This window comes from Ursus arctos, chromosome X, assembly GCF_023065955.2.
Source record: "Ursus arctos isolate Adak ecotype North America chromosome X, UrsArc2.0, whole genome shotgun sequence".
In the NCBI taxonomy this organism is placed as follows: domain Eukaryota; kingdom Metazoa; phylum Chordata; class Mammalia; order Carnivora; family Ursidae; genus Ursus; species Ursus arctos.
In genome coordinates, this window is record NC_079873.1 from 61982175 (window position 1) to 62001017 (window position 18843).

An 18843-nucleotide genomic window follows, 5' to 3' on the forward strand; every position below is an offset into this window, starting at 1 on the left:
GTCTGTTTTTGTGCCAGTGTCATATTGTTTTGAATACTGTAGCTTTGTAGTATAGTTTGAAATCTGGGAGCTTGATACATCCAGCTTTGTTTTGTTTTGTTTTGTTTTCCCCTTCTCAAGATTGCTTTGGCTATTTGGGGTCTTTTGTGGTTCCATACAAATATTAGGATTATTTGCTCTAGTTCTGTGTAAAATTCTCTTGCTATTTTGATAGGGATTGCATTAGATCTGTAGATTGCTTTGGGTGGTATGAACATTTTAACAATATTGGACCTTCCAGTCCATGAGCATGGAATGCCTTTCCATTTCTTTCATCAATTTATCAATGTTTTATAGTTTTCAGAGTACAGGTCTTTCACCTCTTTGGTTAGGTTTATTCCTAGGTATCTTGTTATTTTGGGTGCAGTTGTACATGGGATTGTTTCCTTAATTTCTCTTTTTACAACTTCATTATTGGTGTATAGAAATGCAACAGATTTCTAAAAAAAAAAAAAAAAGAAAGAAATGCAACAGATTTCTGTACATTGATTTTGTATACTGCAAATTTACTGAGTTTGTTTATCAGTTCTAGTGGGTTTTTGGTAGTCTTCCAGGTTTTCTGTATATAGTATGTCATCTGCAAATAGTGCAAGTTTACTTCTTTCTTACTGATTTGGATGCCTTTTATTTCTTACTGTTGTTCAATTGCTGTGACTAGGACTTCCAGTACTATGTTAAATAAAAGTGGTGAGAGTGGATATTATTGTCTGGTTCCTGACTTTAGGGAAAGGCTCTCAGTTTTTCCCCATTGAGGATGATATTAGCTGTGGGTTTTTTATATATGGCCTTTATTGTGTTGAAGTAAGTTCCCTCTAAACCTACTTTGTTGAGGGTTTTTATCATGAATGGAAGTTGTACTTTGTCAAATGCTTTTTCTCCATCTATTGAAATGATCATGTGGTTCTTATCCTTTCTTTTAATGATGTGATGTGTCAGGTTGATTGATATGCAGATATCGAACAATCCACAAATAAGTCTCATTTGATTGTGGTGAATGATTTTTTTAATGTACTGTTCAATTCATCTTGCTAGTATTTTGTTGAGAATCTTCTCATCCATCTTCATCAGGAATATTTTTTTACTGGTGTCTTTATTTGGTTTTGGTATCAGGGTGATGCTGGCCTCATAGAATGAATTTGGCAGTTTTTGTTCCTTTTTCATTTTTTGGAATAATTTGAGAAGAATAGGTATTAACTCTTCTTTAAATGTGTGGTAGAATTTGCCTGTGAAGCCATCTTTCATTTGTTGGTGTTTTTTTTGATTACTGATTCAATTTCTTTGCTGGTTATTGGTCTTTCAAATTTTCTATTTCTTCCTGTTTCAGTTTTGGTAGTTTATGTTTCTAGGAATTTATCCATTTCTTCCAGGTTGTTCAATTTGTTGGCATATAGTTTTTCATAACAATCTCTTAAAATTGTTTGTGTTTCTGTGGTATTCTTTATTTTTCCTCTCTCATTTGTGATTTTATTTACTTGGGTCCTTTCTTTTTTTCTTGATACATATAGCTAGAGGTTTATGAATTTTATTGATTTTTTTCCAGAGAACCAGTTCCTGGTTTCATTGATCAACAGATCAATTGTTTTTTAAGTTTCTATATCATTTATTTCTGCTCTAATCTTTATTATTTCCTTCCTTCTGCTGGTTTTAGGGTATCTTTGTTGCTCTTTTTCTAGCTTCTTTAGGTTGTATATTTGAGATTTTTCTTGCTTCTTGAGGTAGGCCTGTAATGCTATATACTTCCCTCTTATGATTGCTTTTGCTGCATCCCAAAAGTTTTGGACCATTGTGTTTGGACCATTTTCATTTATTCTTGCATTTATTTCTATGTATTTTTTTAATTTCTTCTTTTATTTCCTGGTTGACCCATTCATTCTTTAGTAGCATGTTGCTTAACCTCCATGTATTTGTGGTCTTTCCAAATTTTTTCTTGTGATTGACTTCTAGTTTCATAGTGTTGTAGTAGGAAAGGTGCATGGTACAACTTCAATCTTCTTGAATTTGTTGAGGCTTTTTTGTGTGGCTGATATATGGTCTATTCTGGAGAATGTTCCATGTGTACTTGAAAAGAATGTGTATTCTACTGTTTTAGGATGGAATGTTCTGAATGTATGTGTTAAATCCATTTGGTCCAGTGTGTCATTCAAAGCCATTATTTTCTTGTTGATTTTCTGCTTAGATGATCTGTCCATTGATGTAAGTGGGGTATTAAAGTCCCCTACTATTACTGTATTAATACCAATGAGTTTCTTTATGTTTATTATTAATTAATGTATATATTTAGGTGTTTCCAAGTTGGGGGCATAAATATTTACAGTTGTTCTTGATGGATAGACCCCTTAATTATGATAGAAATGCAATAGATTTCTGTATATTGATTTTGTTTCCTGTGACATTGCTGAATTTTGTATCAGTTCTAGCAATTTTTTGGTGGCGCCTTTAAGGTTTTTTTATATAGAGTATCATGTCTTCTACAAATAGTGAAAGTGACTTCTTCCTTGCCGATTTGGATGCCTTTTATTTCTTTGTGTTGTCTGATTGCTGTGGCTAGGACTTCCAGTATTATGTTAAAGAACAGTGGTGAGAGTGGACATCTCTGTCTTGTTCCTGACTGTAGAGGAAAAGCTTCAGTTTTTCCGCATTGAGGATGATATTAGCTGTGGGCCTTTCATATATGGCCTTTATTATGTTGAGGCCTGTTCCCTCTAAGCCTACTTTGTTGAGGGTTTTTATCCTGAATGGATGTTGTACTTTGTGAAATGTTCTTTCTGCATCTTTTGAGGGGATCATAGGGTTCTTATCCTTTCTTTCATTGACATGGTGTATTACGTTGATTGATTCGTGAATATTAAACTATGCTTGCAGCCCAGGAATAAATCCCATTTGATAGTGGTGAATGATTCTTTTAATGAATTGTTGGATTTGATTGGCTAGTGTTCTGTTGAGAATTTTTGCATCTGTGTTCATTAGGGATATTGTCCCGTGTTCTCTTCTGTAGTGGAGTCTTTATCTGGATTTGGTATCATGGTAATGTTTCCCTTGTAGAATGAATTTGGTAGTTTTCCTTTCATTTCCATTTTTTGGAATAGTTTGAGAAGAATAGGTATTCTTCTTTAAATGTTTGGTAGAATTCACCTGTGAAGCCATCTGGCCCTGGACTTTTATTTGTTGGGAGGTTTTTGATTACTGATTCAATTTTGTTGCTGGTTATCAGTCTGTTGAGGCTTTGTATTTCATCCTGTTTCAGTTTTGGTAGTTTATATGTTTCTAAAAATTTCTCTATTTCTTCCAGGTTGTCCAACTTGTTGTCATATAGTTTTTCAAAATATTCTCTTATAATTGTTTCTATTTTTGTGGTTATGTTTGTTATTTCCCCAGTCTCCTTTGTGGTTTTATTTATTTTGTCCTTTCTCTTTTCTTTTTGATGAGTCCGGCTAGGGGTTTATCAATTTTTTTAAAGCACTGACTCCTGGCTCCATTGATCAGTTCTATTTTTTTTTTTAGTTTCTATATCATTTATTTCTGTTGTAATCTTTATTATTCCCCTTTTTCTGTTGGCATTAGTCTTATTTTGTTATTCTTTTTCTAGTTCCTTTAGGCGTAAGGTTAGGTTGTGTATTTGAGATTTTTTGTACTGTTTGAGGTGGGCCTGTATTACTATATACTTCCCCCTTAGGACCGCTTTTGCTGCATCCCAAAGGTTTTGAACCACTGTGTTTTCAATTTCATTTTTTTCCATGTATTTTTATTTCTTTGATTTCCTGCTTGACCCATTCATTGTTTAGTTGCATGTTGTTTAACTTCATGTATTTGTGGCCTTTCCAGATTTTTTCTTGTGGTTGACTTCAAGTTACATAGTATTGTGGTCAGAAAATATGCATGCTTTGATCTCAGTCTTTTTGTACTTGTTCAGTCCTGATTTATGACCTAGCAGTACCTTTAGGGATTTACCTCAGCCAAGCCCACTGACCTTTAAAACTCCAGGCTTTAAGACACGCTGGTTGCAAGAACTCATGAAAATCAGTCCTTCTCATTTTCCCAGCCAATGACTTTGGGGAAGTGTTTCCCTTATGCATTCCCATTTGTTCCTCTCTCCTGCCTTTCTCCATGACCATGGCTCCCTCCCCTACATAGTACCTGTGATCCATTTCTCCCCCAAACCACATCTCTACACTTCCTACCTTCTTCACTGTGGCTTCCCCCCCTCCCCTTTAGTTCTGGAGTTTGTTCTGTCAGTCTTCAGGTTGATTTCTGGGGTATTTAGAATGATTGGATAGTTATCTAGTTGTGTTTGAGGGATGAGATGAGCCTAGGGTCCTCCTACTATGCCACCATCTTAGCTCCTTCCCTTAATGCAGCTATTAAATTAAATTAGTTATACCATTACTTTTATAATTATTCATATTATTCAATAAAAGAAGACTAGAAAGCCATCACCAAATTGCTAATTATAATTATTTTTATTTTTTATTTTAGTTTATTTTTAAAGAGTTTTATTTATTTGAGACAGAGCACAAGTGGGGGTTGGGAGGAGCAGAGGGAGAGGGAGAAGCAGACTCCCTGCTGAGCAGGGAGCCTGGTGCGGGGCTCAGCCCCAGGACCTTGAGATCATGACCTGAGCCTAAGGCAGACGCTTAACCAACTGAGCCACCCAGGCATCCCTAATTATAATTATTTTTATATGATAGTTCTACAAGTGATTTTTATGTTTTTGTAGTGGTGTATTTAAATTTTTCATATAAACACACATTCCTTATGTAACAATAAAACACAATGCTTATAACTTATAAGTGGTGTGCTACAACTTTCTATCTCCTCATTTTTCTGGGAAAGTAAGAGGGTCATCTCTGGTCCTTCCATGGGATTGCTAGCTTAGTGGATAAATAATATGTGGAAGAACTGGTGCCCAGATTACCCTCTTGGGCCTACAGTCATGATTATTAAGGAAACAGGAATTTATTTTCTGGAACGTCTAGCTATTTAATAATTTTACCCATTTTTTGCACATCTAGTGTTCACCAGAGTGTCACTTCTCTCACAGTATTTGAGAGTAGAATCGTATAATCATAACTTTCATAGAATTTTAGATATTACAACAATGGAAGAATCCTTTCTATTACATTCCTGACAGATGTAGCTCTCAAACTTGTAATGATGAGAAGTTGAATTCAAGAATCCTTGGAGCAGCCAACTCCATTGTTGGACCTTTACTTGTTAGGAAAACGTTTCTATTGCGAATTGAAACTGGCTCCTGTTACTTTTACGTTGTTGATTCTAGTTCTACTTCAGGGAGCTAGAATCATTGCCTTCACTCTGCAATAGACAGCCTTGCTTGCTTATTTTTCTTCCTTTCCAAAGGATAGTTTTAGACCAGGTACTACCATTGACCACACAAAGATCAGTTTGCCAATCTGTACAATAAGAATAATCATAAGGATGGAGTAAGGATGAATGAGATAGTATCTAATGACCCCTAAAAGAAATTATGAATCCATTAGAAGAAAGGAGCTTCACCAAAGCAATTTAATATCATATGTGATTATTCAACATTTAGGTTGAATCTTGACGTTGAAGAATATTACTAACAAAGCAAGCATCCAATGAGATTACACAAACTTCTTATTCTTTTTCCTGCTGTTGCTGCTCAACTCATCACTCAACTGTTAGAATCATATTCTTTTACTCAGAATTCCTCTGATTTTGCTCTCTAGGGCATAATTCAATTTGCTTATAATACAATTAGACCCCATTGTCACTTCAGAGTAGATGACTATAACATCAAATGAAAGTCAAGGTTTGCCAGAAACTGTTAACTCACCTCTAGATAATAATATATTTTTTAACTTTTGGAAGCATGATAAAGATTTTTGTAGATGAGCTCAAAAAGACTACATTTTAATTCAGATTAAAACATCTGATTGTCTCCTTTATGTGTAGAAATTATATTGGTTAGATTGTCCTCAGCTTCAAGTAACAGAAACTCTGACTCAAATTGTCTTTTTTTTGACCAGTCATTATCTTTTTAATTTTCATGATAGCTTTCCCTTTTTAAAAATATTAAGCACTGGAGGAGATAATGCTAAGTGAAATAAGTCAAACAGAGAAAGACAATTATCATATGGTTTCTCTCATCTATGGAACATAAGAACTAGGAAGATCGGTAGGAGAAGAAAGGAATAAAGAAAGGGGGGTAATCAGAGGGGGGAATGAACCATGAGAGACTATGGACTCTGAGAAACAAACTGCGGGCTTCAGAGGGGAAAGGGGTGGGGGAATGGGATAGACTGCTGATGGGTAGTAAGGAGGGCACGTATTGTATGGTGCACTGGGTGTTATATGCAACTAATGAATCATCGAACTTTACATAAAAAACCAGAGATGTACTGTATGGTGCCTAACATAATGTAATAAAAAAAATTAAGTATTTAAGGGATGCCTGGGTGGCTCAGTCAGTTAAGCATCTGCCTTTGACTTCGGTCATGATTTCAGGGTCCTGGGATCAAGTCCCACATCGGGCTCCTTGCTCTGAGGGGAGCCTGCTTCTCCCTCTGCCTGCCACTCCCTCTGCTTGTGTGCTCTCTCTCTCTGTCAAATAAATAAATAATCTTTTTAAAAATATTAAATATTTAATATGTAGCTATTAAAAACAGACTCCTGCACAAGCAGTGGGCCAAATAAGAAATCAAATGGCAAATCAAAATATGTCTCAAAACAAAAGAAAAACATAATATTCCAAAACCTATAGAATGCGGTAAAAGTAGATGTTAGAGTGAAATTTATGCTCTAAGTGCTAGTATTAAGAAAAAAACAACATTACACCACAAGGAACTAGAAAAAGAAGAAAGGTAGCTGAAATTTAGTAGAGGAAGGAAGTAACAAAGAAAAACCAGAAATAAATAAAATACAGACCAGAGTAAACAATAACATAACATTGAAAGCAAGGACCAGTTTTTCCAAAAAATAAACAAATTTGGCAATGCTTTAACTACATTAACTGATGAAAAATAGAGAAGACTCAAAAACCAAAATGAGAAATGGAAGAGAAAACAATACAACAGATAATCACAGAAATACATAGTGAGATAAGAGATTACTATAAATAATTATATACTAACAAATCAGATAACTTAGAAAAAAACCAGATAATTCCTAAAAATGCACAAGTTATCAAGATGGAATCATGAATCTTGAATCTAAGAAATGGGAAATCGTCTTCGACCAATAACAAGAATGAAAGTTGACTTAGGAGTCAAAAATCTCCCAGCACAGAAAAGCCTAAGACTACATGGTTTCATTGAAGAATTCTATCAAACATTTCAAAAAAATAATTATAATCTTTATCAAAATCTTACAAATAGTAGAATAGAGGGAACACACTCAAACTCATTCTATGAGGCCAGTATTTTTTTAAATCTTTTTAAGAGATTTTATTTATTTGAGAGCGAGCGACATAGCAAGAGAGAGTACAAGGGGAGAGGAGAGGGAGAAGCGGGCTTCCCTCTGAGTAGGGAGCCCAATGTGGGGCTCAATCCCAGGACCCTGGGACTATGACCTGATCCGAAGGCAGAAGCTTAACTGATTGAACCACCCAGGGGCCCCCAGAACGTACTTTTTGATAAAAGTCTGCCTTCTTTTGTTCAGTGTATCTGTGGGATTCATCTGTATCACCAGTGTATCAGCAGTTCATTCTTTTTCACTGCTAAGTAGGATTCTATTATATTTTTGTGTATGCTTTTGTTTGGACTGTCACCATCCTCTGCTCTTACCTGGCAAGTTCCAAGAGCCAATGGACCACAGTAACTCCTGCCACAACCACGTTCTGCTCTCAGAGCTCCTTCTCTTTGATCCAAGGGAGAAAAAGCTTGATGCCTCACTTAGTACTTACTTCAAGGCATGGGTAGGATACAATTTCAGAATAAAAAGGAGTTTTTTTCTGGATTTACCTGCATTGATCTGCTCTGTCAATATATTTACTAACCACATGTTCAGACCAAAGTATTCAAAAACAGTCATTCTCTTAGCAGGGAGTTTTAGGGGGCTTGTAGTTTTGGTCTTATATTGCTGTGTCCTTTGCATTAGTAACAGGAGTATGGACATGCTTTTCATTTTATGCAAGCATAACTATCAGATCGCAGTGATGCGTAACTAACGCCATCCCTCCATGTTGAATTCCTGGTGGCTTGTGATGAATTGCGTACCTCACCAAACACTCTTATCCACATCCAGTGAGGCCAGTATTATCCTGACACCAAAGCAGGATAAAAATAACGCAAGAACAAAAAGTCTAGTTTGTCCAGTACAACCTTTGCTACTCCAGCTTTCTTTTGACATTCATCTGCATGATAAATGTTTCTCCACCCCCTCACTTTCAATCTAGAGGTGTCTTTACATCTAAAATGAGTCTCTTGTAGGCTGCATATAGATGGGCCTTGTTTTTTTAATCCATTCTGACACCCTTTGTCTTTTGATTGGAGTGTTTAGTCCATTTACATTCAAAGTAATTATTAATAGGTATGTATTCATTGCCATTTTATTACTTGTTTTGTCTTTGTTTCTGGAGATCTCTGATCCTTTCTTTTTTTATGATTTGTGGATTTTCTTTGGCGATATATTTGGATTTCTTTCTCTGGATTTATTTGCATATTTATTTGTGGTTTTTGATATATGGTTACTATTAGGTTTGTATATAACGTCTTCTGCATATAGCACTCTATGTTAGGTTGATGGTCATTTAAGTTTGAACCCATTCTTTACTCCTCCTCACGTTTTAGCTATATGTTGTTATATTTTATATCCTTTTACTTTGTGAGTTCCTTGGCTGATTTTTAAAAGAAATACTCATTTTCACTACCTTTGTATTTCCTACCTTTATACTGTTAGTTTTGTTCTCTCCTTTCCACTCAAAAAATCACCTTTAATATTTTCTGCAGGGCTGTATTAGTAGTCATGAACTTTTTAAGTTTTTGTTTGTCTGAGAAAGTCTTTCTCTCTCTTTCTATTCTGAATGATAGCCTTGCTGTATAGAGTATTCTTGGCTGCGCATTTTTCCGACTCAGCACTTTGACCTATCATGCCACTCCCTTCTGATTTGGAAATTTTCTGCTGAGAAATCCCTTGCTAGCCTTATGGGTTTTCTTTTGTAACTCACTGTCTTTTATCTTCCTCTTTTAAATTTTTTTCTTTATCACTATATTTTGCTAATTTATTACAAAATATCTTGGCAGGCATCTTTTGTTGAGTTTGTTGGGAGTTCTTTGTGCTTCCTGGATCTGGATATGTTACCTTCCCCAGATGAGGGACGTTTTCAGCTATTGTTTCTTCAAATAAATTTTCTGTGCCCCTTTCTCTTTCTTCTTCTGGGACTCCTAAAATGTGAGTGTTGTCATGTTTCATGGAGTCACTGAGTACCCTGTCTGTTTTCATGTTGTATAATTGCTTTTTCTCTCTTGTTCAGCTTGATTACTTTCCATTACTCTGTCTCCTAGGTTATTAATTTCTTCCTCTGTTTCTTGCATCCTGCTGTTCATTACATCAAGTGTATTTCCCATCTTTTTTTAAATTTATTTTTTTAAATTTAAATTCAGTTAATGTTGAATGTATTATTAGTTTCAGAGGTAGAGTTCAGTGATTCATCAGTCTTATATAACACCCAGTGTTCATTACATCACGTGCCCTCTTTAATGTTCATCATCCAGTTACCCCATCCTTCCACTCCCTCCCCTCCAGTAACCTTCAGTTTGTTTCCTATGATTAGGAGTCTCTTACGGTATGTCTAGTGTATGTTTCTCATCTTGTTTATTGAGCCCTTTATCTCTGCCATGTTATTTCTTTTTTTAAAAAAAAGATTTTATTTATTAGTTTTAGAGTGAGAGCGAGAGAGTGTGAGCAGGGCGGGGAGGGGCAGAGGGAGAGGGAGAGAGAGAGAAGCAGACTCACCACTGAGCAGGGAACCCGATACGGGGCTCCATCCCAGGACCCCGGGATCATGTCCTGAGCTGAAGGCAGATGCCCAACTGACTGAGCCACCTAGGCACCCCTGCCATGTTATTTCTTATCTCTGTGTTAAGGGTCTCACTCATGTCTTCCACTCTTTTCTCAAGTCCAGTGAGTATCCTTAAGATCATTACTTTAAATTCTCTATCAGGCATGTCATTTAAATCTGCTTCATTTAGATCACTGGCCATGGCCTTGTCCTCTTCTTTCATTTGGGATAAATTTCTCTGTCTTCTCATTTTGTTTAAGTTTTTGTGCCTTTTTCTCTGTGTTAGGAAAGTCAGCTGTATCTCCTGTTCTTGGAGGGTAATAGCCTTATGAAGAAGAGTTCCTATAGTACCCTGCTGTGTAGTGTCTGCTGTCCCCCAGGGCCTCGTGCTTTTGGGAGTGTCTCCAGTGGGTACTGTGTTTGCTCTGCTGTTCTGTCTTGGCTGCTTTATCCTTTGGGCTAGTCATCTGCAGAGTCTCTCTTTGCCTATTGTGGGCAGCATATTTGGTCCCTGGCCTGAATGTGGCACATTTTAACTAGGTGCGCTTTGGTCTTTTTGTGAAATGAGATGTCACCTGGCTCTGCAAAACTCCTATGTTGGGAGCTGTGGCATGAGCAGAGGTTTGGCTGGTCTTCTAGGGGATGGGGCCTACTGTGCTGGGATTGAGGCACACATGACTAGGAAGGGGGATTCCATGGGAGTGTGAGGGGGGCAGGGCTCAGTGTAAGCAAGTTAGGTAGCAAGTTTCAGTGCTGTGCTGGTTCCCACAGGTGGCCCCGTGCTTATGCTGAGGGGCAGGTATAGGAAAATGATGCCTGACAGTCCCTTTTTCGGGGTCTCTCTGTGAACATTCTCTTGAATGGGCTCTGAGATGAGTGCATAACCTCCCCACTGTGTGCCCTAGGCACTCTTCAGATTGCTGTTTCCACGCTGTGTATCCATAGGTTGTTTGCCTGCCTTTTTTTCCAGAGCAGTACACTGCGCTATGGGCTCTATCCCAGCCAAGCCCACTGACCTTTAACACTCTAGGCTTTAAGCCCTGCTGGTTGCAACAAACCACAAAATTTGGCCCCTCTCACTATCCAAGCCAGTTGCTATGGGGATTCATTTTCCCCACCAGCTCCCCTGTGTGCTAGTCTGTCTCTCACCAGAAGAAATCATTTTAATATAATATGTACAAATATGAGTTATTACATGTATGTTTAATCATTCTGATTACAGGGTAACCACCACTGGGAATATTTTAAAGAGTTTATAATAGTATAAAATGGCTCTCCACTTTCCAACTTCTACTCACAAAGTGCCAACAAGTTACTATTTACCCACTATCAAAGTAATTATCAGGGTACAAGCCAAACAGCTGAATATGTTACTTTGAAAAAATTACAGTACAGACAGTTGGTAGATATGTTTTTATTATTTCATATGAATGTAAGTTGACATATAGAATTGATTTTTCCCACTTAAAATTCCAAAATGCTCTCATAATTATCAAAATTTTGCAAAATATTACTTAGAAAAATTAAGGCAGAGAATAGTTTTCATGAGAGGTTTTAGATAGTTTTACATAATAGTGGAAGTGTTTTTGTTGCTAACGTTCTCAAATTTAAAATAGACCTATTTCCTCATAAAATCTCTTCTATTGTCACAATGAATTTCTTGAGTGTAAGGCAGTTCTTTTACTGTCAGATAAATGTTTACAAGGGTTTCTACCAAATGAGATTTACATTTAAATAAGAATTGAGATGCATCTAGCAATTTCTATATTTGATGTAATTTGTTTTAGAAATTCCTAAAAAGGTAAAATGCATAAAAATACATTAGTTGATTAGAAAATGTTGAATTGTAACAGCACACAGAAGAGCAACTAGTGCAAATCCTATCACAAGGATTAGAACAAACGTATCATCAGTCATTTCTATCGTGGGCTTTTCATCTTTCTCTTCACCAGTGCTGCTTCCCCCCTTTCCTCCACCACCTTTTCCAGGCCCTGGATGTTGCTTGTGTGTTGAGAAAAGAACACTGGGGCTATATGGTCCCCAGAGCTCTTCTTGTATTCCAGCAGAATTCTGATATTGGCGTCCAGCACAGACCTTGAAGCGATAATGTGAATTTGTCACAAAGTTGGAAAAGGAGAATGAAGTGTTTGGTCCTTGGTATATCTAAGGAAAAATGAGACAAAATGCAAATTATATTGTCTTACCAAATAAAAAAGTACGGTATAGTTTTTGGCAACAAGAAAACTATGAATTAACCCATTCACCTCATAAATATGTTCAAAGCAAAACTAAAAGTTTATGCTTACAGTCTCTAATATCATGAGGACCCAGTACTGTTCAGGTAATTTTGTCCAGTTTAAGAAATAACAAAGACTTAAAATTGTTAAACTTTAATTGTGTTTGGTTTGGAATGAGTTGTGCATGTGATCAGTGAAACCTAGAAATATCAAATCATTCAATAGTAATATTTTAATTGAATGAATAAGGCAATTGTCCCCAAATAATATGTACATAAAGCTTTAGGGAGAAGGTAGGACTTTTGAGTAAGATTTCATTACTTTAAATATTCTAAAAGGATATCTTACTCCTCAACAAGAGCTCAATTCCCAGTAGAATATAAAATTATAAAATTTTGAAGACTGAATTTGCAAGAATTTACCAGGTCAGTTCCTTTTTGACTGATGAGTTGAAGATTGTAAACAATGGGATCTCCTTTTATTGGCTCCAAAGACTCCCATTTGATCTCACAAATATTGCTATTCACATGCTGTAATTTAGGTGCTAGAAAAAGAGAATTTCAGTTTAGAGGGTTTCATTTTTCCTAGATAATCTTGAATATGTTGAATTCTGATACAGTTTTCCATGATGATTAAAAGGCAGTCCATGTAGTCTTAATCTAAGAAATATATAGTTATAGTTCTTATTATAAAGCCTTTTGCAATACCATAAGGCATCTGAATGATTGTACTAAAAACTTTTAGAACTTAAAACTGTCAATAATGCATGTTTTGTTTGTTAGTAAGACCTTATTACAAGTTTTATTACTGTTGTTTAATTCCTACTGGTATAATCTTTTGCATTGTATTTTTATGGTGCGTCATACATTTGGAAGCATTTCACATACATTAACCATTTTTTAAAAGATTTAATTTATAAGAGAGAGAGAGTGGGGTGAGGGGCAGAGGGAGAGAATCTTTTTTTTAAAATAATTTTTATTGTTATATTAGTCACCATACCGTACATCCCCAGTTTTTGATGCAATGTTCCATGATTCATTATTTGTGTATAACACCCAGTGCACCATGCAATATGTGCCCTCCTTAATACCCATCACCGGCCTATCCCAATCCCCCACCCCCCTCCCTTCTGAAGCTCTCAGTTTGTTTCTCAGAGTCCACAGTCTCTCATGGTTCATTCCCTCTTCTGTTTACCCGCCCTTCATTCTTCCCTTCCTTCTCCTACTGATCTTCCTATTTCCCATGTTCCATAAAAGGGTGAAACCATATGATAATTGTCTTTCTCTGCTTGACTTATTTCACTTAGCATAATCTCCTCCAGTCCCGTCCATGTTGCTGCAAACGTGTAATCGTTCTTTCTGATGGCTGAGTACTATTCCATTGTATATATGGACCACATCTTCTTAATCCAGTCATCTGTTGAAGGGCATCTCGGCTTCTTCCACAATTTAGCTATTGTGGACAATGCTGCTATGAACATTGGGGTGCACATGGCCCTTCTCTTCACTATGTCTGGAGAGGGAGAGAATCTTAAGCAGACTCTGGGCTAGGCGTGGAGCCTGATATAGGGCTCAATCCCATGACCCTGAAATCATGACCTGAGCTGAAACCAAGAGTCCAGTGCTCAACTGACTGCACCACCCAGGTCCCCCACATACATTAATAATTTTATTTTAGGATCATAGCAACTGTGTGAGGAAAGGAGGGCAGGATCTTTATTTATGTTATTAGTCTCTGTACATTTCAGGAAAATGGGTCTTAAATATATATATAAGATGAGAATAAGGCATTATTGTGGTCTAAGTCATGTTTAATTCCAGTATGTTCCAGTTAGCTTTTCACTGAAAACAAACTACTTCATAATAGTGATTGGAAGTGTATGGAAAGATTGGAACAGCTGAATTTCACAACTGAGAAGGAAAAAACCGCTCAAAGCTTGAGCTTTCATGACTGCAAATTGACCTTGTTATGTATTATAGAAAGCAGTTTATTTCACTGTTCAAATAGGGAGATGAAATTCAGAGTTTCAGAAAATACCAAATATATACTAATTACCAAATATGAGGTTACAAATTTGTACTCAATATGTACGAATATGTACCATATACTAAGTATATTTTTTTAACATCAGTATAATTATACCTGTCAGTTGATGTTTTTTTGTGTTTTAATCTATTTGAGAAAATGTGAGATGTAGCAAGGAATGGATATCATGACAAAGTAGAAGGAGAACTATGATGGGGATCAGGAGCCTACCATTCCAATTTTGGCTCTGCTACTGGCCCACAGTGTTCTTTAGTTAGGTTACTTACCTTTCAGGGAATTCGCTTCTTTCTCTTAAAAAGTGGCTGTGGTGGCTGGATTAGTTGATTTCAAAGTTATTTTTAACATATTATTATTTTTAGGGGTAGAGTAGTAGGACCCTAGGCTTGTCATGACCCACTAACACTACTGATAACTATCAGATCACCCTAAATACCCCAGAAGTCGACCTGAAGACTGACAACAAACTCCACGACTAAAGGGAGAGAAGAGGCCACATTGAAGAAGGTAGGAAGTGTGGAGACATGATTTAGGGGAGATATGGATCCAGGATGCCGTGGAGAGAAGGGAGCCCTGGTTATAGAGAAGAGTGAGAGAGAGAGGAACACACAGGGGAATGCACAAGGAAAATGTTTCCTCATAACCATATGGTTGGAAAAGAGGAGGGCCTGAATTTCATGAGTTCTTGCAACCAGTGAGTCTTAAATCCTGGAGTTTTAAAGGTCGGTGGGCTTGGCTGGGATAGAGCCCGGCTCTTGGAGAGAATGCAGGCAAACCACCCAGGGGCATACAGTGAGGAAACAGGGATCTGAAGAATGCTTGGGGCACATGGAGGGGGGATTATTCACTCTTCTTGGAGTGCTTCTTAGAGAGGCATAGTTTATGGAGATACCTCTCAGTGAACAAAGCAGATGGCTGGCACCATTTCTCTCCCTGGGCACTCAGCATAAACACAGAGCCACTTATACTGGCTGCCTAACTTTTTTTTTTTTAAAGATTTTATTTATTTATTTGACACAGAGAGAGAGACAGCCAGCGAGAGAGGGAACACAAGCAGGGGGAGTGGGAGAGGAAGAAGCAGGCTCCCAGCCGAGGAGTCTGATGTGGGGCTCGATCCCAGAACGCTGGGATCACGCCCTGAGCCGAAGGCAGATGCTTAACCACTGAGCCACCCAGGCGCCCCAGTGGCTGCCTAACTTGCTTACACCAAGTCCCACACCCCTGTGCTCTGGCAGTTCTGCCCTTCTCAAGCAAGCTTGTTTTGTCCTAGTGCAGCAGCCCCCTCCCCTAGAATAGCAGCACTAAACCTCTACCCACACTGTGTCTCCCAACCAGAGAGTTCTGCAGGGCCTCAGTTCTAGTGGAAGTTAGTATCAGGTCTCATTTCACAAGAAGATCGGAGCACACCTAGTTAACACTCACCACATTCAAGCCATAGCCCAAACACTGCCCAGAGAAGGCAAGGAGATCCTCTACAGATGACTGGCCCAAAGGATAGAGTGGACAAAATACAACAGCAGAACACACACAGCACACAGCATAGACACTTCCTGAATTGCAAGGTCTTGGATACCACATGACCTCTTCCTCATAAAGCCATTACTTTCAGGAGCAGGAAACATAAGTGGTTTCTCTAACACAGAGAAGAAGGAAGAGACTTAGACAAAATGCCATGATGGAGGAATTTATCCCAAGTGAAAGAACAAGGTAAGGCCACGTCAAGAGATCTAAGGGAAACAGATATAAGTAACATGCTTGATAGAGAATTTAAAGAAACAATAAAAAAATTTTAAAAAGCAACCATCAGGGGTACTTACTGGGCTTGGGAAAACAGTAGAAGCCATCAGGGAGACCCTTACCCCAGAGATAAAAGAGTTAAAAAAGAATAAATCAGAGATGAAGAATGCAATAAGTGAGATTGGAAAGAGGCTCGATGCAATGAATAGCAGGCTGCAAGAAGCACAGGAATGAATTAATGACCATGAAGACAAAGTAATGGAAAATAATGAAACTGAACAAAAGAGAGAAGAATTATAGAACAAGAGAATAGACTTAGGGAACTCACTGACTCCATCAAATGTAGTAACATATGTATGATAGGAGTCCCAGAAGAAGAGAGAGAAAATGGGGCAGAAAATTTAAGAAAATAAATAATAGCTAAAAACTAAGGGAGTTCATGACCACTAATCAGCCCTGTAAGAAATATTAAATATTAAATATTTTCCACTCATTGAGTGGAAAGGAAAGACCAAAAGTGACAAAGATAGGAAAGGACCAGAGAAAATCTCCAGAAACAGCAAAAAAACAAGTAATAAAATGGCAATACATATCTATCAATAATTGCTTTGAATGTGAATGGATTAAATGCTCCAATCAAAAGACATAGGGTGTCAGAATGGATAAAAAACACAAGACCCATTGATATGTTACTTATAAGAGACTCTTATTTTTAAAAAATTTTAAAAAATTTACTTATTTATTAGAGCACGAGCCAGGGGGAGGGGCAGAGGGAGAGGGAGAAGCAGGCTCCCGGCTGAGCAGGGAACCCAACACGGGGCTTGATCCCAGGACACCAGGATCATGACCTGAGCCAAAGGCAGATGCTTAACCAACTGAGCCACCCAGGCATTCCAAGAGACTCAGTTTATTTTATTTTATTTATTTAATGAATTTATTTTATTATATTCAGTTAGCCACTGTATAGTACATCACTAGTTTTTGATGTAGTGTTCAGTGATTCATTAGTTGCATATAACACCCAGTGCGCATCACAACACGTGCCCTCCTTAATACCTATCACCCTGTTACCCTGTCCGCCCACCCCCTCCCCTCTGAAACCCTCAGTTTGTTTCCAAGAGACTCATTTTAGACATAAACACACCTGCAGATTGAAAGCGAAGGGATGGAGAAATATTTATCGTGCAAATATATGTCAAAGGAAAGCCAGAGTTGCAATAATTATATTGGATAAACTAGACGTTAAAATAAAAGATTGTAAGAAGTGATTAAGAAGGGGGGGTGGGGGAATGGGATAGGCTGGTGATGGGTAGTAAGGAAGGCACGTATTGCATGGTGCACTGGGTGTTATATGCAACTAATGAATCATCGAACTTTACATCAAAAACCAGGAATGTACTGTATGGTGACTAACATAATATAATAAAAAAATATTAATAAAGAAAGAAGGGCAGTATATCATAATAAAGGGGACAATCCAACAAAAGATCTAATAATTGAAAATATTTATGCCCCCAACATGGGATCATCCAAATATACAAAACAATAACAAACATAAAAGACCTAATTGATAATAATACAATCATAGTAGGGGACTTTAACACCCCACATACATCAATGGGCAGATCGTCTGGGCAGAAAATCAATAAGGAAAAAATGGCTTCAAATGACACACTGGACCAGATGGTCTTAACAGATATATTCAGAACATTCCACCCTAAAGCCACAGAACACACATTCTTTTCAAGTGCAAATGGGACATTAGCCGGAATAGATTAGATACTGGGTCACAAATCAGGCCTCAACAAGATCATACTATACATTTTTTTCTGACCACAATGCTAAGAAACTTTAAGTCAACCACAAGAAAAAAATTTGGAAAGATCACAGATACATAGAGGTTAAACAAAGGGCCAAACAGGAAATCAAAGAAGAAATAATACATGGAAACAAATGAAAATGGAAACACAGTGGTCCAAAACCTTTGGGATGCAGCAAAAGTGGTAACGAGAGGGAAGTATATAACAATAAGGCCTGCTGCAAGAAGCAAATAAACAACGTAACCTTACATCTAAAGGAACCAGAAAAAGAAAAACACACAAAGCCTAAAGTCAGCAGAAGGAAGGAAATAATAAAGATTAGAGCAAAAATAAATGATACAGAATCTAAAAAGCCCCCAGCCAGATTTGTCAAAAAGAAAAGAGAAAGACCCAACTACCTAAAATCACAAATGAGAAATAACCAACACTACAGAAATACAAACAACTGTAAGACAATATTGTGAGAAACTATATTCCAGCACATTGGACAACCTGGATCAAATGGATAAATCCTAGAGACATAAACTACCAAAACTCAATCAGGAAGAAATAGAGAACTTGAGCAGACCAATAACCAGCAATAAAATTGAATCAGTAATCAAAAAACTCCCAGCAAACATCCAGGCCAGATGGCTTCACAGATGAATTCTATCAAACATTTAGGGAAGAGTTAATATCCCTTTGTCTTAAACTATTCTAAAAACAAACAAACAAACAAACAAACAAACAAACAAAAAAGGAAGGAAAACTTCCAAACTCATTCTTTGAAGCCAGCAGTACCCTGAAACCAAAACCAGAGAAAGACTGCATTAAAAAAAAGAACTATAGGCCAATATCCCTCATGAACATGTATGCAAAAATTCTCAAAGAATGCTAGGAAAGAGAGTCCAAGTACACATTAAAAATCATTTAGTACAGTCAAGTGGGATTTACTCCTGGGCTGAAGTGGTTCAATATTCCCGAATCAATCATTGTGATACACCACATT

At 37.3% G+C, this 18843-nt stretch overlaps 1 protein-coding gene across 1 annotated transcript in view; it reads right to left on the reverse strand.

Annotated features, from left to right (window-relative positions):
- Nucleotides 1–11839: 11839 nt before the first annotated feature.
- The window catches only part of LOC113242127 (fibronectin type III domain containing protein 3C1-like), a 56734-nt gene continuing 49730 nt past the window's right edge, over nucleotides 11840–18843 (reverse strand). Inside the window, 2 exon segments of the mRNA XM_048213798.1 lie at nucleotides 11840–12181; nucleotides 12678–12799. Of these exon segments, the coding sequence (XP_048069755.1) occupies nucleotides 11840–12181; nucleotides 12678–12799 (464 nt within the window).